The 19,151-nt window shown below is 47.3% G+C and overlaps 7 protein-coding genes across 7 annotated transcripts; 5 read left to right on the forward strand and 2 right to left on the reverse strand.

Annotated features, from left to right (window-relative positions):
• The first annotated feature begins 2,657 nt into the window (after positions 1–2,657).
• On the forward strand, positions 2,658–3,963 carry SPPG_03317 (uncharacterized protein). The gene is made up of 4 exons (XM_016751591.1): positions 2,658–2,930; positions 2,993–3,085; positions 3,154–3,292; positions 3,357–3,963. The coding sequence occupies exons 1-4, from the start codon at positions 2,849–2,851 to the stop codon at positions 3,823–3,825; spliced, it is 783 nt and encodes a 260-aa protein (XP_016609557.1). The 5' UTR covers positions 2,658–2,848; the 3' UTR covers positions 3,826–3,963.
• A 74-nt stretch (positions 3,964–4,037) lies between these two features.
• On the forward strand, positions 4,038–6,684 carry SPPG_03318 (uncharacterized protein). The gene is made up of 13 exons (XM_016751592.1): positions 4,038–4,387; positions 4,464–4,518; positions 4,621–4,690; positions 4,754–4,833; positions 4,888–4,970; positions 5,029–5,131; positions 5,198–5,281; positions 5,342–5,491; positions 5,564–5,700; positions 5,758–5,831; positions 5,902–5,962; positions 6,032–6,216; positions 6,278–6,684. Exons 1-13 carry the CDS (start codon positions 4,073–4,075, stop codon positions 6,450–6,452), a joined length of 1,572 nt encoding a protein of 523 aa, XP_016609558.1. The 5' UTR covers positions 4,038–4,072; the 3' UTR covers positions 6,453–6,684.
• On the reverse strand, positions 6,592–8,919 carry SPPG_03319 (uncharacterized protein; the record flags this gene model as incomplete). Its single annotated transcript, XM_016751593.1, has 10 exons — positions 6,592–6,648; positions 6,711–6,808; positions 6,881–7,131; positions 7,200–7,333; positions 7,401–7,505; positions 7,577–7,750; positions 7,808–7,903; positions 7,980–8,107; positions 8,164–8,264; positions 8,321–8,919. 10 exons carry the CDS (start codon positions 8,917–8,919, stop codon positions 6,592–6,594), a joined length of 1,743 nt encoding a protein of 580 aa, XP_016609559.1.
• A 152-nt stretch (positions 8,920–9,071) lies between these two features.
• On the forward strand, positions 9,072–13,944 carry SPPG_03320 (uncharacterized protein; the record flags this gene model as incomplete). The annotated part of the gene is made up of 21 exons (XM_016751594.1): positions 9,072–9,793; positions 9,873–10,014; positions 10,082–10,240; positions 10,310–10,407; positions 10,466–10,627; positions 10,696–10,757; positions 10,845–10,974; positions 11,051–11,162; positions 11,226–11,462; positions 11,525–11,628; positions 11,701–11,793; positions 11,853–11,980; positions 12,038–12,356; positions 12,414–12,524; positions 12,578–12,655; positions 12,717–12,836; positions 12,907–12,982; positions 13,050–13,186; positions 13,259–13,358; positions 13,415–13,459; positions 13,545–13,944. Coding segments are annotated over 21 exons (3,467 nt in total), but the record flags the coding sequence as incomplete, so codon positions are not given.
• Positions 13,945–14,004: 60 nt separating this feature from the next.
• SPPG_03321 (uncharacterized protein) lies at positions 14,005–16,342 on the forward strand. Its single transcript, XM_016751595.1, has 8 exons — positions 14,005–14,486; positions 14,552–14,654; positions 14,712–14,817; positions 14,885–15,051; positions 15,120–15,428; positions 15,484–15,568; positions 15,630–15,878; positions 15,954–16,342. Exons 1-8 carry the CDS (start codon positions 14,110–14,112, stop codon positions 16,097–16,099), a joined length of 1,542 nt encoding a protein of 513 aa, XP_016609561.1. The 5' UTR covers positions 14,005–14,109; the 3' UTR covers positions 16,100–16,342.
• A 212-nt stretch (positions 16,343–16,554) lies between these two features.
• SPPG_03322 (60S ribosomal L10-like protein) lies at positions 16,555–17,760 on the forward strand. Its single transcript, XM_016751596.1, has 4 exons — positions 16,555–16,618; positions 16,792–16,882; positions 17,061–17,307; positions 17,367–17,760. The coding sequence occupies exons 2-4, from the start codon at positions 16,801–16,803 to the stop codon at positions 17,692–17,694; spliced, it is 657 nt and encodes a 218-aa protein (XP_016609562.1). The 5' UTR covers positions 16,555–16,618; positions 16,792–16,800; the 3' UTR covers positions 17,695–17,760.
• Positions 17,761–17,766: 6 nt separating this feature from the next.
• Positions 17,767–19,061, reverse strand: SPPG_03323 (uncharacterized protein). The gene is made up of 4 exons (XM_016751597.1): positions 18,774–19,061; positions 18,587–18,708; positions 18,413–18,515; positions 17,767–18,340 (listed from the first exon to the last, which is right to left on the reverse strand). Exons 1-4 carry the CDS (start codon positions 18,901–18,903, stop codon positions 17,883–17,885), a joined length of 813 nt encoding a protein of 270 aa, XP_016609563.1. The 5' UTR covers positions 18,904–19,061; the 3' UTR covers positions 17,767–17,882.
• Between the last annotated feature and the right edge of the window lie 90 nt (positions 19,062–19,151).

A 19,151-nucleotide genomic window follows, 5' to 3' on the forward strand; every position in this document is an offset into this window, starting at 1 on the left:
CGGCGAGATTGAACGATACCAGAAGCTCTAAACGCAAACAGTTGCTTACAAACTTGTCACGAGAAGCGCAGCCGGCAGGGTCTTACCTTCTGACAGTGTTTACAATACAAAGGTAGAAAATCTATGTGCCTTGTTAGTGAAGACTTCTAAACTGCCAACCAGTTCGTGTACCTATATGGCTGCAGGACTTTCTATCACATTGTCTACCAAGGTGCGGAAGTTCCTAGACCCGTAAAGCAGAATTTGAGAAGCTAAGTACGTGTCCTTCCGAAATTTCAACCGTTACCATGTCAAAGGGAATGCCCAGTTCTTAAGCTTATGAAGGAGGTTAAGCTTGAATGGCAGATACACGTGCCGTTTACCAGTAAATGGCTAGTGTATTGGCAATAACAAATGTCACAACATAATACACCAGGGAATGAACCGGCGACAACCGGTTCGGAAAAGCCAAGTAATTCCCTCCTTACAACCAACCGACTACCACTAGGCCCAATTACACATGCAATACATTACGGTTGTTTCTAACCGGGTAACTAAGCCCACCACCACGAGAGAAATCCTACTAAGCCCTTGCTTGATTCCGAAATTCTTTAGTCGGAGGATGTTCAGATACTAAGGTAGATCAGAATAATTAGACTGGATAATCCGCGTGGGAAAATACAAAGATAATGCATACCTGCGATCATAGCGATATAGTAGTAGCAGCGTTTGCAAGGCGTTATGTTGTTGTTGTCGGGAGGGCGAGGTCCTTGGATTCAGAGCGGCATTCTCATGATGATGGACTGAGACTTGTTGGGCAGATGCTTTGAGTCGAGGATGGGTAAAGAGGGAAGAGGGAGCAGGTCCCCTTTTATAGACCTTCGGCATGCGCCTCACCGCAGTTTAAAAAAAAAAGTTACATTAGCATGCCACACCAATCTGAGCGATAGATGGGGGTGCTGATTATGTCACTAAATGTCGTTAGTTCAACTGGCTGCAATGCTCCGTGGCACTGACGTTTCTATTTTCCCACACACTATGTTGATCCGCTACAACCTTAATTTCATTACTTTTAATGCATGGCAATTCTTAGTGTCGGCTTCATCATCCCACCAATTCAACCCATGTAACTCGCTGTGATATTTAAATTGTGTATCGTCGTATAATCTCTGCTTTCAACATCGATATACAGAGAAAATAGGTTGATTTACAGAGGTTTGGCCATCTTCACTTCAGACGATCAGCGTCATGTGCGAAGCAAAACAGATACGGATTGCTGCCAACAAATGAGGAGTAGATGACAGAGCGTTCTAGCTAAAGCCGCAACTGTTGTACTACATAACCGCATGATCACTAGCATCGTCATTAGAGGGGGATCCAGAATTTGAACGACGTTAATGGCTGGAACAGTTTTGTCTGATATGCCACTGGCAGACTCCATTGTCGACATCGACTGTTAAGGGCATAATGGATATGACTACGGGCTCACGGAATGCCTTCCAGTTTCGGGAAGTTACACTGCTATGGGCAGTTCCCCCGACTTCAAAATGTCTCGTCACCGTTCTACGTTTGATCGAGTTGCAGTCTCCGTGCAAACTTGTCAAATGCTTATATATTGAGCGAGTGGTCTTCCAGTAACCAAATATACATATTCCTCTAAAAATTCAGGCCATCGCTGGGCCCTCCCCAGTTCTCGGGTCCCCATTGCTTCTATCACAACCTGATTGTCCTGGGTAACGCACCCGACGACCAGCGTTACCACGAGCACTGTCAAGAATGCCAAGTTTGCGTCGAGACGCGGGATCGGCAGCCTTGTGTAAATCGGTAGATAAACAACAACAAGCAGCATAAACAGAAGGCCCACCGATTTGCTAATTAAGGCGTTGGCATGTCGAAATGTGGTAATAAGTCCGAATGCACCAGTTCTCACCATGCTAGTTTCAAGATATTCTCTTCACTCCTATCGTGTCCTTCCTCAGAGAGTGCTAGAGTCACCAATAGCACCCCCATAACATAGTTTCCATACCAAATGTATGGCGTTGGATTCCATTGACTTCCTCGCGTTTGGTTCATCAGCATCAGAAAACCTGCAGCTGCATGGAATATAATCACACAGTTCATACGCAATGCACAACATTTTCAAAACGTTGCTAATGCCCCGTACCATACTGTACAAAGATCAGTCCGTACAAGCTAAAAGCCAGCACCCGCAGTGACAAGGCAGTTTTCCATCCCTCACACTCGACATGCTTCATATATGCATGAATTGCGGCAGGATATAATATCACTTGGGACAAAGAAAAGACGCACCAACTAAGAGTGGCAAAGGTTTATTAAAAAGCGTGCCAGAGAGCAAGCAAACTCTTCTGAAGGGTCACTAATACTTGCATTGTCGGCACATCCAACGTCCGAATTGAAGAATTCAGAATAGCGTCAAACCCAGCTGCCGCGCATCCGCCAACCGTTAAGCATAGCAGAGCTTGGTACAGGTATACCCGCCGCCCGATTTCTTTCTTCCGAGCGATATCGTTACTCGTGTAAGGAGCAGGCAGTCCCATCATGCAACCAAGGCGGAAAGCGGACGATCGCATTCGCAGATCCACGACGCGTTCGGACAGGCAGCTGACGTAAGATCAAATTGCAAAGGGCGATACAAGGATCTGTCAGCGAGAGACCCTCACTGACGTGTTGCTGCTGGTAGGCCCAGGCGATTTTTACATTCAATTTGAAGAGAATGGGGTAATATGAGGATTGGCCCGGGCGGTAACTCGTGTGCAGTCCGGTTCCAAAAACTCCAGCTCCTCCCAAGTCCAGAGCAACATCGAGTCCGTTGGTGCACGATATTGACGCTACTCTTACCAAAATCACAATGAAGACAGTGTTGAATCTCATCTCTGTCTTCCTGTCAATCAATGCGGCTCTGGCAGCCCCATTCGCAGCGAAGAGAGCAGGTACTATGCGCTTCATAATCCTTCAGCTAAACCGAGTGGTCCCTTACATTCGGTTGCTCCAGTGACAGTGACGGACCTTCTTGCCAGGACCAGTGCACCTACAACAACCGGTCTGGGTATCGAAGAGATCATTGGACCTACTCTGTTTCGTCGGCGTATGTTAATGTTATCAACAAGTTTCAATGTTTACTATAAACTAATTACTCCATCTGTGGCGTGCCAGAATCTAACACCCGTAGCAGGTGCCTGGCCAATTGTCAGGCGGCGTACGATCAGACCAACATGATCTGCGCGGCTCGGGGTAATGACACGAGCTGCACAGACTTCCGTGATGATTATAATCGAATCTGTCTAGCAAATTGGTAGGAAGCTATAGCGCTTCGTCAAGTTGTGGTCCTTCACACCTGATATTGGCCCTGTTTACAGTTATCAGAACGCTAGAGACCGCCCCTCTACTCGGACTACCCCGAGCGTAATTACCAAGACGGCGTCTGCTCAGAGAGTTTTAAGTACTACCGAACCTGTTGAAGTGACTTCAACCACTACAACAGAGGTGGTCACTGCAATTACCACGGTTGAGACGACTACCCTGCAAACAACCACTGAAGAACCCCAGGCCACAGGAACGCCTCTTCCCACTGTAGCTGAGTGCCTCCGTACTTGCGATATTGCGTATGCGCAAACCACCGAGATTTGTCAGAGTCAGACCGATGAGGACACCTGCTTTGAGTTCAGAGACACGTATGACCTGCAATGCCGGGCATCTTGTCGCGGTATTGCCTTTATTCCTACCATGACCTTCCAATCTGCTACATCCACCGTCGTTGTGGAAGAAACAGCTACAGTTGAGACCACTATCGCTGCCGGGCCAGGTCTTGGACCAATCCCCATTTAAGGTTAACAGAGAAAGCGGGTTCAGAATATTAGTTATGTACAATGCACAATATCTATGAGAGTGATCTTTATGGTAAAACCAACATCCAAAAATAAAAATTGTTGAGTGAATACATCGGAAAATATTCGCATGAACCGTAGATGAGGGATCTATCAATTCTGTGTCCTATATTTAGGTGCATGGGCCGTCTTATCGGTTTTTAGTCAGAGTTTGAAAATTGGAATGATAGGCTACGGCCTGCCGAGCTATGACCAGACCTGCCTCAACTCGCACTGATCCGTTGGTCGGTGGAGCTTCGGCTGCCATTGCTGGACAAACGGCTCCACCTACCGCCTCGAAGAATCGCCATCACTTTGGTCATCATACCATCCACCATTCGCAGTTTGCGAAAACGGAGCGGGGAGATGCTGGGATTGCTTTTCACGTCAAACAAGCAATAATTGAAAAATCACCCACTCGCTTACAAAGTTACGAACCGAGAGAGGTGGCTGTCCGTACCGATCAGAAATATTCCCTCAAAGATTCGAGTGCAGTTAAAACAGAGAAACTGAAGAGACGAACTGTAAGAAAACATTCCGATTGTTGCTTCTATATCATGACCGCAAAAATTAATAAAGCGACTCGGATGGCACAAACAGGATGTTTATCGCTGTGGATTTTGCTCAGATGCAAAGGAATCATACAAACCTTTAGGTTCGAAGTACGGACATGTTTGGCTTGATGTGCCATGGATGACCGCTGCTCACATCACGACGACATTTAATAACAAATGCCATCTCACCTTCGCCACATTAGGAGACCCAATACTCGACTCAGATGCGTTGCTGTGCTTAGCGTTAAAGATTGATCCAACATCTCTTCATCGGTGAGTTGGGTAAACAGCGTTGTGGACACATAACAGCACAGTACCAATTCCAACTCTGTATAGATTGACAAATACTAAGGATGATGAAGTAACTTCTGATGCAAATGAAGTCCATACCAGCTCCCGGCGAATTCGACTGGCTGGTACAGTAGACGGTGAATTGGGACTAGGACTATTCCTCACCTCATCCTTTCAAGGGCCGCCGCCGCGTCACAACAATGGCTTCGAATTGATAAAAGACAAGTTGGTGAGATCTAAAGGACGGATACACGCTGTCAAGGTTTGAGTTGTCCTATTCCTAATATACCAAGCAACTTCTGACATGCTACGAAACTTAGTTCGGTATCCCGTTTGCTGAAACGGTTGACGACAGCGATTGGCGACATAGAATTGACGCCGCTAAAATAGGTCGGCGGGACGGGCAATTACAAGAAGGACAAGGTTGGAGCATACTTGAAATCAAACTCCGCTGACCGACTAATGATAGAGCACTATTTCCCAATTAAGTTGATTGGTATCATAGGAAACTGGACACGGACAAACAGGCTTACTTTCAAAGTGTCCTCGAACGGGAACTACCTGGGTTTATAGGTTTGTTTATTCACCTATGCCCAAAGGTAGCAAGGCGCCTGATCCGGCCATGTTACGTAGGGCAACGGTCCAAAAAAGGCAGTAAGTGTCGTCCGGCGACTTCCGTTCATCTTCAAGTACCAGATCGGACTGCTGGCCCAATTGCGGGCTGGCAAAGGTCGAAGGAAACCCCGGAGGAAACACCCGTAACAGTGTCTGATATGCGCAAAGGTTGAGAAGATAGTACATCACCTACATCGTTACCAGAGTCGTTTGCCTGGACCGCTGATGTTCTGTACTTAGAAGAGCTACCAAATTTGTCGCTTGCTCCACCCACGATATCGCCTTCTGCACCCAAATCATCTGCAATACACCCCAAAGCGATGGAACAGGTCCTAAGCATCCGGCGCGATGATGGTATAAATCTGGCGACTGACCAAGTAAGGAGGACCAGTAGTATGGTTTCTAAGGATGCAGCAGACTCAGATATCACGCAGTATTATACCACACGAGAGCGGTTTTATGAAGAGAGGCGAAGATTGACCCAAGTTCTTCTGGAAGATCTGAACAGGTATGACATTACGCATCATCTTCAAAATGACCGCATATACCTCCAGATGAGCCTTACGGAGTCACATCAGAATGGATTTTGAGCGCAAATCAAATTTCATACGCAAATTCAGGTCCTTCAAAGTAGGAAAGGTGAAAACATGCTCGCTGTTGGATTATGTTGCGGCGTTTGCTTGTGTCTAATGCCAAACCACATACTAGAACACCATGTGTAGCGACGATATAGCGGCCATGAGGAATCGTGCCGAAGCCCAACGACAGGCTGAAAAGAATCGTCTGCTACAACAGCATCCGTGGTATAATGAGCTTTTGAATAAGGTTGTCCTGAACGGCGTGAAGCGTGACATGTCCGAGTACGAAGAGCTGCTATTAAATAGGGTAAAATGGTAAGAAATCTGGGTCGATAAGTGAGGGGCAGATAGACAAACTGACTTATAATGCTTGCAGCGTCATTGAGGACAACCTCCCATTCACCCAGAACACTTTCGTGCAACTTATGAAGATCATTCCAACCCATGAGTTCATGAAAGACGATATTCAACGTATCATACGCTTTGTAAAGGCACACGCGAACATCACCGAAAGAGAATACCTGGAGGCCATGGACATGGCATTAGTTTGAAATACTCGGGTTCCAAGGGACAGTCGATTTTAGAAACTCTTCCAAGAAAGCATCAAAATCGGTGTACGCAAAATGTTACAGCAGTTTCATTCACAGACGAAAGGGATACTTATTTCCCTGATATTAGTCATAAGTAGGCTCAAGACATCCTGTCTACAAATAGGGTCGCCGGTGTTGCAGGATAGAGTTTGTTATACTTTGCAAAAATAAAATGAATGCATCGAATGATAAACGCCACACGTGAAGCTGTCCCCTTACCCGCTCCAGCACAGCCTTTTCACAGATGCGCACCCCATCCAATTGGTTGCCCAGTGTCATCCATCCGTCCCTTGTATTATGGGGCCTGCCAAATATTTCTTTCAGAACGAGAAAATATCCATTTAGAAAACTGGCAAGGATATACGATCGAAATAATTTGGATGCCATACCAAGCTTGCGAGTGCCGGGACATAACCGATCGATGAGGCTGTATATTTCGTCGGGCTTGCGACTCGTCTCTCTCACTTCAGCCACTAGAACATCCCCATCAATCCCACCCGTCTGGAGGTGACAACCACCTTTGACGCCCACTAGGCAATGCTCCTTGCTATGATTGAGCCAATGACCAGTTCGTCCCGTGCGGATCAATTTCTGTAGCTGCATAGTTTTGACCCAAATGAGTTCGTCAATCCGAGTGTATCTAACATTGCCAAGGGATCGCACTCTTGATTTTAAATACAATGCGTGATGGTGAATGAAAGCGCCTACCCCCAGATCGCCATGCAGTCGCGGCCTAACTCCATTGCTCTCCCAGTCACCCAGAGAAACAAGAATCCTTCATCTTGGAGGTCCTGTATAGGCATCTCTTTCATCTCATCGTCAGTCATCGTGCCGTATGGCAGCTAATTTGCCATGAGAAAACGTAGGTCATGGAGTGTTTGTCTACTGTCCACATTCATTCACACTCACGTTCATATGGATATCCCAAGGAGGATCCGCCATTATGACCGTAAATTTCCCAAGAATGCTTAAATCGAATTTCCGAACATCACACGATATCCACTGGGCGGGCAGCTGAAATGGCAATAAATGTAAGTCGACAAAGTGGAGTGGCAAGAAGATATCATCGTAAAGCCAGTTCGCACAGGATTTCCAATCTGGAGTACTGGTAGTGGTCGATCAATGTCGATCGTCACATTGACTTCATCCAGCTCATAATGTACATATTTGCATTGATCCAATCTGTGGCAGGTGTTTAGATATGAGCAGTCACCTAAACTGACATCTGTTTGAGGCTTAATGATCCGCCGAAAGTGCAACTACATTACCACCTCCTTTAGTGTCCGCGGGTGCATTCCGTGCAGATATCACCTCACCTTTGGACATGGCGTACTATGTTGATGTTTATTACAATCAGTCCTTAAGCCCCATTCACAAAATTCTTTGAACTCTACGTCCTCTCTGTTCTTAAACTACGGAATGTCAAATTGATTTTCACAGAACCACGCAAAAAGGACGCTGCAGGTGAAAGAGCTGGGGTAACAGCACCTTTTCTTGGATCAAGTTCTGCTTCGCTGTCGGTCGATGTATCAGATTGTGGAGCTCATTCCAAATTTTCCCATTCGCTGTTCCCTTGAAACTGGGTGTGGCGAGCAGTTCTTTGATGGACTCTATGCCTGGTAGTCATCCGCATCAGCAATTATGAACCAAAATCATCGTTGCTTTGCAGTACCAGGTGGTTCCGGATGCAGCGAAACGAATACTTCATGGACCCAGTCCACCTCCAACTGCCTATGCCTTGTAGACGGCGGATATAGAGTAGCCGGACAAGTGCTATTTTATTGCAGTTGATCAGCGGTCGCGTACCGTTCAGATGTATATTTACAAACCTTTTGGATAACACTCTGGTGACAGCTACTCTCTTTCCGGAGCCCACCAGTGCAATATCCAATTGGAGATATGGTTCCCCGTCCCTGGACTCAAGGGCTCTCAGCGTCCTTTCCAAAGATTGAACATTTTTCCAATTGTAATGCGCCATTGCAAGCGTCGGCGTGAATTCTATTAGGCTGCAAGATGTGATGAAGAATTTTTCGATCATAATTATCAATGTTGGCGTTATGGAAACAGTGACTCCAGCGTACTTTCTCAACAGCGTGTGTGAGTCCATTGGAAGCCATTCAATGCAGTTTGACGTGTTTAAAAAGTTCTGTACAAGAGGTTCCAAGTCGCGCTGAGAAAGCAGAAGGGCTGATGCAAGTAGATCTTCGTTTGGTTTATTAGTATAGGTGTCTCCTGGAGACTGTATGCGACGAGGAGGTGATGGCCGGCGTAAAAGGGAGGTCTTTCGGACTCGTCCTTCAAACGACGTGGAGGCATCCAACATTACGCCTTTCGCCTTTCTTTCAGCTATCCTACGCTTGAGTGACATGCTTAGCAAACCGTGGTTATCAGCATTCGCCGAGCTCTCGACGTCCGTATGGCCGTCCATGTCTGATAGGAAGATGAGTGCGTAGGGCGGATATTGACTTGCCGATCGTGACAAAACAGTTGATGACTCATCCGACAAGCCACTCGCGATCACCTCGCTCCACCTCCTCACTTGCCCGTCTACCCACCCATTTCCGCTTGTCACATACCATGTCATGGAGGACGTTCGCGGCGCTCAGGAACAAGATAATGCGACGCAGCACGTGCAAGTAGATGGGGCAGTCGGCAATCCTAAAGAAATCCGCGCCGCAATATACCTCGATGATAATAGTTCGGAAGAACCCGAGCTGCAAATGGAGCCCGTACTTCACGTAGAGACCCCCTGTGCGGCGGAAAATGTGTCAAAATCATATTTCAGTACCAGCCCTCCGCAGTATGAAGCCAAGTCGACGCTTCTTCGTGCTGATGATGACAGTGAACAGCCGGACCTTCTGCCGACCAGCGGGACCCGCGTTTCCATGCGAGGTGCGCAGACAGCCATTCGAGACCCAGGACGCCAGCACAGCAGTGATGATACGTCGCACGAAGCACCCCACGATAAAGGCGAGGATGAAAGTGATGCGGTTGAGGAAGAACGAAGAAATGCTGGACGCGACCAACATAACGATTCGACGGGAGAGGAAGAATACGACGACGATGAGGAGGATGATGACGACCCTGAAACAGACGACGGGGAAGAAGATGATGATGAAGAAGAAGAAGAGGAAGAAGTGGATTCCGCCGCTGATAACGATGACGATGATGAAAATGACAACATCAATGACGATGACGAGGAAGAAGAGCCCAGACTCAAATATCAGCGACTGGCAAGCACCTTAAATGAAACCCTCAAGAAGGATGCGGTTAGCGCAATGGCGGTGTCCGATCGCTTTCTGGTAATATAATGCTTATAATTCTCACCTCTGCATGTCGCTAAGACCATTTGTCTTCGAACGGATGTATCGATTTTGTCAGGCGTTGGGTACACATTGGGGAATAGTACATATATTGGATCTCATTGGCACCGATGTAAAACGCTTCAACTGTCATTCGGCCTCTGTGAACGCACTGAGTATCGACTCGAATGGAGAGTTTGTAGCTAGCGCGTCGGACGATGGTACGATGTGGTGTCTCGTACTGTTGTAACCCATTTATCGCATCTCTCTTACCACTCCCTTTATCAGGGAAAGTGGTAATCAGCAGCTTATATACCACGGAAATTCAGTCGTTCAACTACAAGCGCCCAGTAAAGGCCCTATGCCTAGAACCGGACTACAGTCGGAAGTCAACCCGGCAATTTGTATCGGGTGGCATGGCGGAATACCTCTTGATGAGTGGCAAAGGTTGCAGTCTAGGCCCCCGTCTGGCATTATGACTCGTTTGGACTAACATGATTGTCTTACCGATGTTAGGGTGGTTCGGAAATAAGGATGTCGTTATTAGCTCAGGCGAAGGACCCATATATGCTGTGCAATGGCGTGCAGATTTCATTGCTTGGGCAAACGAGGCCGTAAGTCATCACGGTAATATATCGTCGAACTTGCTCGACTTACCAGCAACTTTCATAGGGTGTGAAAATCTACGATGTCAGTAGCCAGCAAAAGTTCGCATACGTGGATCGCCCGCCAGATAGCCCAAGGGCGGATCTATTCCGTTGTAATTTGGTCTGGAAATCAGAAATAGAGCTGCTAATTGGCTGGGCGGATAGCGTCAAACTTTGTGTTATTAAGGTGCGCTGATTTGGTGCCCATAAACCAACATTACTTCACTGGAAGAGTCTGCTAGACATTCATCGTAGGAGCGGTCCAAGATGGACATCGCGTCGGGCCTACCGTCACGCTTTGTGGAAATTGTCTGCCAGTAAGTGTTTTTCCAGCGTCCCGATAATGCAGGGTATTTGTGATAAGGCGAGGCACCCACCAAAGCTCATTTGCCTTCCAATGTGAGGTTTCGCACAGATTTCATCATATCTGGCATTGCACCGCTGGAGGAAGAGATAGTACTGCTTTCATATATGACAGATTTGCCCGAATCAAGGAACGTGGATGTCATCCAGCAAGGTCCTGTTAAAAGGACGGTATGTTCCACATCCATTATATCGGTACAGATGGAATAGGACTTGGCTATATTTCTGAGCGTTCGGAATCCTCCAGAAAGCCAAGCCGCCAGAAATCCATATAGTAACGTCCCTCGGAGAGGCTGTTGGCAATGATGTTCTTTCATTGCTTGGATTCGAGCATTATCGTGCTAATGACTACCGACTTGGTATGAGGTAGCGTTTGTACGCGTCGCATTGCATAATTGACCATTTGGGGTTTACCTGTACAGAGTATCTGCCGGCGGCAAATCCGGCTGAGAACACGTTTTACATTGTGTCCCCTAAGGACATTGTTGTTGCAAAACCGCGAGATTTAGATGACCACATTGAATGGCTTGTAGAACGCAAGAGGTACGAGGAAGCACTACAGGCCGCGGAAAAGGCCGGTCCGACCTACGAAGGCCGCTTACAGGTGCACTCGATCGTGGACATTGGACGAAAGTACATGGATACTTTGTTAGACCAAGGTACCAGGATGGATGATCATTTCCAGGGTGGGACTGGCAACTATTTATCAGACTTCTTATAGGTCGTTTCGATGAAGTTGCAAGTATATGTCCAAAAATACTTCGTGCAAACGGCGAACTATGGGAGGAGTGGATTCGCAAGTTCGCGAAATATGATCATTTGATGGTTGGGTTTCCTTCCCTTCAAATACCCGAACCAAGCGTCGCAAAAATGTCAATCCTTTTGTTTGCAAATCAGATTATATACCCAAAAATTCCCGTGAAAAATCCTCAACTCACGACGGACATTTATGAAATGGTGTTGGAGTATTTGCTGAATACAGACCAACAAGTAAACTATTGTTTGATTTCATATACTCACACCCGATCCTACGCTCACTCCTTATTCAGCTCTTCCTTAGCACGATTCAAAGCTGGCCGTCTGATATTTACAGCACTGCGGACGTAGTAAAACAAGTTGAAGACTATTTGGCAAAGGATCCAACAAAGAAGCTACTCAAAGAAGCTGCAATGCAACTGTAAGCGCCTCTGAACCGTTGCTGGTTGAGACCTCCGTTCACCAGGCCTTCGTTTAGCCACATCCACGACAAGAGATACGATCGTGCTCTGTGCTATGGTCTGGTTCTGAGACAGCCTAATGTCCTGGACTTGGTAGCGCAGCACAATCTGTACACCTTTGTTCAAGACCATGCCTTGTATATCATGGACTACGATGATTTTTACGTTAGAACCAGCCAAGAGATTGCCGATAAAATTGCAGTGGCAGTACAAGAGCCTGCCACCAGTACGACAGACCTAGGTTATATTGGTGGTAATGCGCTATTAGGCAAGATTCGTGCTGCCGTTCACCGCCCCGGGGTACAGCTGCTGGTAAATCACCCGGATCGAATATTGGTAGGATATAATGCACTTTTCATGTTGATTCGACGTGTCATAACGCAGCTATTCCAGGTATCACGCGTAGTGTCCCAGCTTTCCGATCACCCAAAGTTTCTGCACATATTCCTAGACGCCTTGTTCAGAAAGGATTCACAAGAGGGTGCGGAATTCCATCATTTGCAGGTACTTTATGAATACGCGTTGTGACTGTGGACCATTTGCTTATAGTGTCCTAGGTGGAGCTGTATGCCGAATATGATTATCTGCGGCTCATCGATTTCTTGCGTACAAGTACATTCTACTCCATGCAGAAGGTAGGGGAAATGACTTTATGCCAAGTTGCGTGCAAGATCGTCGTTACACCGATTTTTTCAGGCATACGAAATCTGCGAGACTCGGGATCTGGTGCCAGAAATGGTCTTTTTATTGGGCAAAATGGGTGATAATCGGAGGGCACTGATGTTGATCATCGAACGCCTCGGGGATGTAAAAAGGGTATGATGCCACTTTGCACAAATAAGGCTGTTCATGACCAAGGAATAAATGTACAAGCTGCTATTTGTAGGCCATCGAGTTTGCCAAGGACCAAAACGATGACGAGCTTTGGGAAGATTTGTTAAAGTACTCTATGGACAAACCTCGTGAGTTCCATCTGTGAACTTGAAAAGATTGGGCCATTTAATACCGACTCAAATTATTTGCCGTTAGCATTCATCGTGGGATTGCTTGAGAATCTTGGCTCGCACATTGATCCGATACGTCTGGTGGAGCGTATTCCCAATGGATTGCAGATTCCTGGTTTAAGAAACGCATTGATAAAGATCATGTCAGATTATGGTATTCAGGTAAGCTGCGATCAGACCGGCAATGAACGATATCTGATTGCTGTGCTGGAAAATAACCACATTGATATGCAGATGTCTCTTCGAGAGGGATGTGAAAAGATACTCATTAACGATACCATCGAGTTATTGGAGACACTCTACAGGGCTCAGCGACGCGGCCTGTTGCTTACAGGTAAGACCAGGACGCATCCGCATTAGGTTGGCGGATACTTTGTTAACATTTTGCAGTCGATATGTCATGTTCCATGTGTGGCCTGGATGTGGAAACAAAAGGTAACGGGCAGGAGCGCTGTGCCCATTACTGAAATCGTGCTTTAAAGAATGGATTAACACGCTGTCTTGTATCCTTCTCGTTTAGGGAATATGAATCTGGTTGTCTTCTTTTGTCGCCATACGTATCATGAAGATTGCCTGAGCACAGCGAATGATGGTAAAGGTGTGGTGAGTGCTAGCTCGGCGGGCCTAGTCGGTCCTGGAACAGGCTTGTCTTCGACGGTGGAGTCTTCCATTCGCCGTGTATATGAACGTCCAAACCCAGCGTCAAGAGGACTCGTGGCGGTAAACCCATCAACGACATCAACGGACAAGGTCATCAGACTCCAACCTCATCGGAAAGGACTGATATGTCCGATATGTCGCAACGCAAAGAGCGACGGGAAACCAAGAACGAAAGCAACTCGAATATCATGACCTTGTAATAAATAAAATCAAGCTATAGTTTATATTGGAAATTCTCCGACCAAACTATCCAGAAAGCCACTTCTCGCCCATTAAATTTTGAGCTCAAAACGTCAGGGGGGGAAGGGAAGCGCGCACCCTTTCACTGGGCCTTCCTTTGGGGGTTTTTGCAAGCCAATTGGGGGCTTTGTTCTTGTTCCTTCCTGCCCTTTGAAGGTTGGTCGACACTGGGGGAATAACCGACAATGTTTGGTCCGCAAATCGTTCAACGACCTTTCATCCAAGCAGCCAACCCATATACCATGCACGTGCCTGCTCACAGGTTGCAGCATGCACAACAACAATCACCCGCCTTGCATCACCCGCCAACAGCACCTATTCAAACTCAACAGCCTGCTGCTCCTCACCAGCCTTCACCTCAGTTTGCCACACCCATTCCTCCGCAGCCTACTATCTCCAACCAAGGAACTTCCCGAGCCAGGCCGTCTCCATCCCCCATTCCATCACGACCTATTCATCACCCCATCCCCACGCAACACCCACCGACACCACAACAACCACCTCAGCTGCACCCGCATCCACAAATGATTGGACAGTTCCGAGTTCCCGAAGTTCCTGAAGGGTGAGCCGACAGTTGAGCCTCCTGGCTTTGGTTTTCTGTTGGCTGACAAGTGTTTCCTTTTCAAGGCGAAGAGTATCCTTGTCACAGCCAAGTGCTGTAATTGCCGAAGGAGCATGTACTTTACGCTTGCTAAAATTTGCCAAAGCTTTGGATCCGGGAGACGACAATGTTGGTTGCTGTTGCGAGTTCAAATTGTTTTCTTTATTCTAAATCCTTGTCCTTTAGCGAAATACTCTCAGTTACTGGCAGCGGTTCACCACAGACTTCTTCTCTCACAACGGTCTTTTCGTTCTAGACTACAAAATCCCTGGAGCTGATCCCCGTAGTTTCAGTAAGTCGAGTCTCTTATCTGTGCACTGCATTTCTGACCATTCTGATGTGAGCTATTTCCTTTGAAGAATTGACCACCGCCATGTTACCACGATATCTACAAACCAGTCATGAATCAGGAGTTATGAGATTGCAGATGCTTTTAACGGATCCTACGGAAACCCAGACAAGTAGAGATATCATCGTAAAATGCCCAAGCACTTCGTTCATTTACACCTACGCTGGTGGAATAAAGGTAGATCATGTCCTCGAAATGGTCCTTGCCCCGTTCCAGGTTCCTTACCTGTTGTCTTCCATCTGCAGGTGATACATGAGGGGAGTTTATCAGCGACCTTTTCTTCAGCAGGGAGACTCGATTACTTTAAACTGGAAATAAGTAGCCAAACCGAGTTCGTCGCCAGGACGGCTCTGGAAAAAGATACCATTCAAGTTCTATCTGATGAGCTGAAGGTGGAGGGACAGTCTGAGGCTGAGACCGCTTCATGCCGTGGTCAAGTTCAGTCGCAGGTAGACGGATTAAAGAACGTAAAAGAGAGAGTGTATGCACCAGAATCGCCTCTTGAGGGAAGCAATGGTTGCGGTATAACATTAAGGGCAATGCGCTGCTTGGAGGTACTAGCAATTTTACAAGAATACTGGTCAATGTGGTCCTCAACCTGAGTTCTAGATTGCGGAAGTCGTGTATTCAATGCAAGACTTGATACCCTGGAGTGTGCAAAAAAATGCGGAAGGCGGCAGTATGGGACCAAAGCGTAAGTTCGGCCGCCCGCAAGTTTTTGGACTTTGTATATTGAAGTCTTTTTTCCTATCTAGAGGCACTGCGGGAGTGCTCTCGACAAATCCTGGCTCAATGGCGTCAACGTGACGGCTCTTTCAGCTCTACGAACTACAATGTACCAAATTATCTAGTACCCGACTCGGACACTTTAAGGACACCGGTGCTACCAACCGGCCTTAAACCGCTACATCACATGGTGCAGCTTACGCCCATTGCAATCACCCCAACATCCGCCGCGTCGGCAGATTATCTAGGAGATTACTGGATGGACTCACCAGCATTTGGTAGGGTTGAATTGCGCACACGCATCCCTGATTGGGATCCCAACTGAATGAAGGATATCTTTTAATTTGAACCAGCAGGAAGGAAGAGGCCGCCACCAATTGATACGTCCGATCAGGGACGCGGTCCCAAAAAGAGAGCGACCCCATCACCTCGGAAAACAAAGCAGCCAAAAGTAGGCAGTGGCCGTGGACGACGAGGGTCGATGACTGCGAGCGGATAACAGAAAGCGAATCAGCATTCACGCAAGATTGTACATAGTTAATTTTTTCAAACTCCTCCCAAGGTACCAATTTAGGGAAACACGCACAAAAAACCAGGATTTACGCATTTTGGGATAGCTACGCTAGTTTGGTTTGGATAGTACCGCTGCGTGGCGAACACGCTCCTTTGTCTCCACTATCTTTTACTATTGGTGTAAATCAGAGACCCCTTGTTGTTGGGGTGTCCACATTGGTTCTTTTCTGGTCTTTTGCAAACCTCTGGACGAACCTGAAATTATTCGGTGATCTGAGGGTGATCCGAGAGCTGTTTCGCATTATGCGTGATATATTGGTTATCCCCAAAGTCTGGACAACACTCGTCAATTTTTGGAAAGGCCGGCATTGAACATGATCAGCCAACCATGATAAGCCTCATACTGCGCCACATTTCTCTTGTTCCCGTGCGCCGTAAATGTTGGCGGAAGGACGGCGAGTGTCCACTTTGATCAGCTGTCACATTTCCTTCACTGTGTTGCAAGGTAACTGTCGTCATTATGGGCAACGGCCATAAGGTCGTGTGTCACTTTCGATAGAATTGGCAACTCTAGATTTTGTTCCTACGGGACAGCCATGCAACGGGCTTGATCACCGACTAAGGGATTCTCGACCAAAGTATGTGCACTCACGACATCTCGCTTATTCGATCTGACAGGAAGACAAAATGGGTCGCCGTCCCGCTCGTTGCTACCGTTACTGCAAGAACAAGCCGTACCCAAAGTCACGGTACTGTCGTGGTGTTCCAGGTAAGGACATTTGGTTACTGGATAGACAGGAATTTAGACGGTTGTGGAGAAACGTCCGAGAGTTTGGCTAGTCGATCGTGCGCTTGGGGACCTGAAAGGCGTGATGGAGGATCATATCCTGACGCAGATAACTACGACGATTCTTTTTCTGACGGTACAATTTCGCCTCGTTTCTCAGACCCCAAGATTCGTATCTTTGACCTTGGAAGGAAGAAGGCTGGTGTCGATGAATTCCCTTGCACCGTTCACTTGATTTCGGACGAGCACGAGCAGATCTCTTCGGAGGCTCTGGAGGCGGCCCGTATTACGGCTAACAAGTACATTGTTAAGATGGCCGGAAAGGACTCCTTCCACATGCGTGTGCGTGTACACCCCTTCCACGTCACCCGTATGAACAAGATGTTGTCTTGTGCCGGAGCCGATCGGTAAGGGTGAACATACCGTTTTTGATAGATCTTTGAGATTAACCTTTTTTCATTTGTAGGCTTCAACAAGGTATGCGTGGAGCGTTCGGTAAACCCCAGGGTCTTGTTGCTCGGGTCTCCATCGGTCAGGTACTATTATCTGTACGGACAAAGGACAGCAACAAGGCAGTCGTCACCGAAGCCCTTCGTCGTGCCAAGTACAAGTTCCCTGGTCGTCAAAAGGTTTTATTGTCAAACAAATGGGGTTTTACCAAGCTGTCCCGCGAGGACTACGTTGCGGCTCGCCAAGCTGGCATGCTTCAACCTGACGGCTGCTACGTTAAATATCTAGCTGAGAAGGGGCCCCTGCAGGCTTTTTTCGACCGCCAGGAGAGACTTGCTGCATAGAGGGGGACCGCGTCTATTGGGTGGCACATTGATTGTGAATACATACCGTTTTCAGTTTCAGAGCGAGTTTTCATTTGGTCTTGCGTGGTGACTGGACTCCTATACTAGACAAAACTGTCCAAGGGATTTTTACTTTATTGACAAATGCTTCTATGAATATTGCTGTGGGCTTCAATATGGCCACCGTTTTATCGAGGCTCTTCCCCAGCTGCAGCCCGCAAGTTCTCATCCCCAAATCGCGATACAACCTCGATGGCTTTCTTCAAAACTTTCCGCACTCCCTCATGAGTACTAGGGTTATCTGCCAGCCCATCCAGTCGGAATCTCATGTCTGCAAATGCTGCCTTGGTCATGGGTGACATGAAATACCTAAACATGAGAAACCGCGCGTAAAAGATGGGGGAAAGTAAGGAACTCCATCCAAAGAGAATGCCAATCGTTAGCACAGGTAAGATAACCCATACTTCGGCATAGGCAACCACACGAAGCGCCCTGCTCTGGTACTCTTTGACAAATTTGAGGATTAACTCCTGAAGACGCGGGGTAACTGTGGACGTTGAAGGAGGAAGTAGCGCTGGTAGAATTTCCGATCGGAAGTAGTTGACAGAGTGAAAGAGAGAGAATACAAAGTAGGGGAGCAACGTTACTGGGAAGACGAGAGATAATGATGAATTCACATCACATTTAATGGAACGCGTGCAAACTTAAGATTACACACCTGCTAGCGGTTTAGACGTGCACCAAAGCAACGCCAAAAGGAAATATTGCGAGTTCTCATCCCTCATCAAACGTTGAAAATACACACTATTGAACTGCGGGATCTACAAGAAGAAGCAAGGAGCAGGGTTAAGCCTGATGTACACTCTACTTTCAAAAATCGTGCAACCCTCACCCCGTGTGCCTTATACATAATGATTCCGTAGCTTAGTATAATACCATAATATGCCTTTGAATAATTCCGCGCACTCTTTGCAGAATTCCACATAGAAAGGATGTAAAGCGTCGCCTGGATAACTGGAAAGCCCAACGACGTTAGGCGCGTCCACATCTGCAAAAATGAGACAAAGCGTTTCCTTTACCAGTGACGAGATGCCCTAGAAACCACACAAATTGAGCAGACAGAACGAGCTTGGATAAGCGGGCGCCCAAGGGGGCAACGGGGGTTGCAGAGGTGCCCGCGCCCGAACTGGCTGATGTCGAAGGAGGCATGCTCAAATCGGGTGAAATTCGTAGGCTTACGGGGATTGTATATCAGGGGTAACAAGTTAAAACTTTGAAGTTCCTTGACACTGGATTCCTTGTCGATGAAATGACACCCCAGAAAGGGAGCAAGCAGATTGCTGGTGGGCTGATGGGTCTTGTAGCGGACTGTTGGGTCCAACGCTGCCAAGGGCGCCACGTCACTTGGTCACGTCTTTGAACACGTGACTGCCATGGCAAGCAGGAAGGAAAATGAT

This window comes from Spizellomyces punctatus (genome assembly GCF_000182565.1).
Source record: "Spizellomyces punctatus DAOM BR117 chromosome Unknown supercont1.5, whole genome shotgun sequence".
Taxonomy (NCBI): Eukaryota; Fungi; Chytridiomycota; class Chytridiomycetes; order Spizellomycetales; family Spizellomycetaceae; genus Spizellomyces; species Spizellomyces punctatus.

What these genes read in the sequence shown, in the direction of transcription:
- SPPG_03322 (XM_016751596.1), top strand. Translation starts at nt 16,801, where the DNA reads ATGGGTCGCCGTCCCGCTCGTTGCTACCGTTACTGCAAGAACAAGCCG. An exon ending in GTACTGTCGTGGTGTTCCAG is followed by an intron (nt 16,883 to 17,060) that starts GTAAGGACATTT and finishes CTCGTTTCTCAG; the next exon opens with ACCCCAAGATTCGTATCTTT. An exon ending in TCTTGTGCCGGAGCCGATCG is followed by an intron (nt 17,308 to 17,366) that starts GTAAGGGTGAAC and finishes TTTCATTTGTAG; the next exon opens with GCTTCAACAAGGTATGCGTG.
- SPPG_03317 (XM_016751591.1), top strand. Translation starts at nt 2,849, where the DNA reads ATGAAGACAGTGTTGAATCTCATCTCTGTCTTCCTGTCAATCAATGCG. An exon ending in ATTCGCAGCGAAGAGAGCAG is followed by an intron (nt 2,931 to 2,992) that starts GTACTATGCGCT and finishes CGGTTGCTCCAG; the next exon opens with TGACAGTGACGGACCTTCTT. An exon ending in ACCTACTCTGTTTCGTCGGC is followed by an intron (nt 3,086 to 3,153) that starts GTATGTTAATGT and finishes GTGGCGTGCCAG; the next exon opens with AATCTAACACCCGTAGCAGG.
- SPPG_03321 (XM_016751595.1), top strand. Translation starts at nt 14,110, where the DNA reads ATGTTTGGTCCGCAAATCGTTCAACGACCTTTCATCCAAGCAGCCAAC. An exon ending in CCTACGCTGGTGGAATAAAG is followed by an intron (nt 15,052 to 15,119) that starts GTAGATCATGTC and finishes TTCCATCTGCAG; the next exon opens with GTGATACATGAGGGGAGTTT. An exon ending in GGGCAATGCGCTGCTTGGAG is followed by an intron (nt 15,429 to 15,483) that starts GTACTAGCAATT and finishes CCTGAGTTCTAG; the next exon opens with ATTGCGGAAGTCGTGTATTC.
- SPPG_03323 (XM_016751597.1), bottom strand. Translation starts at nt 18,903, where the DNA reads ATGCCTCCTTCGACATCAGCCAGTTCGGGCGCGGGCACCTCTGCAACC. An exon ending in TCTAGGGCATCTCGTCACTG is followed by an intron (nt 18,709 to 18,773) that starts GTAAAGGAAACG and finishes TGGGCTTTCCAG; the next exon opens with TTATCCAGGCGACGCTTTAC. An exon ending in CACGTCTAAACCGCTAGCAG is followed by an intron (nt 18,341 to 18,412) that starts GTGTGTAATCTT and finishes TCGTCTTCCCAG; the next exon opens with TAACGTTGCTCCCCTACTTT.
- SPPG_03318 (XM_016751592.1), top strand. Translation starts at nt 4,073, where the DNA reads ATGACCAGACCTGCCTCAACTCGCACTGATCCGTTGGTCGGTGGAGCT. An exon ending in GACGGATACACGCTGTCAAG is followed by an intron (nt 4,971 to 5,028) that starts GTTTGAGTTGTC and finishes TACGAAACTTAG; the next exon opens with TTCGGTATCCCGTTTGCTGA. An exon ending in CTTCTGGAAGATCTGAACAG is followed by an intron (nt 5,832 to 5,901) that starts GTATGACATTAC and finishes GAGTCACATCAG; the next exon opens with AATGGATTTTGAGCGCAAAT.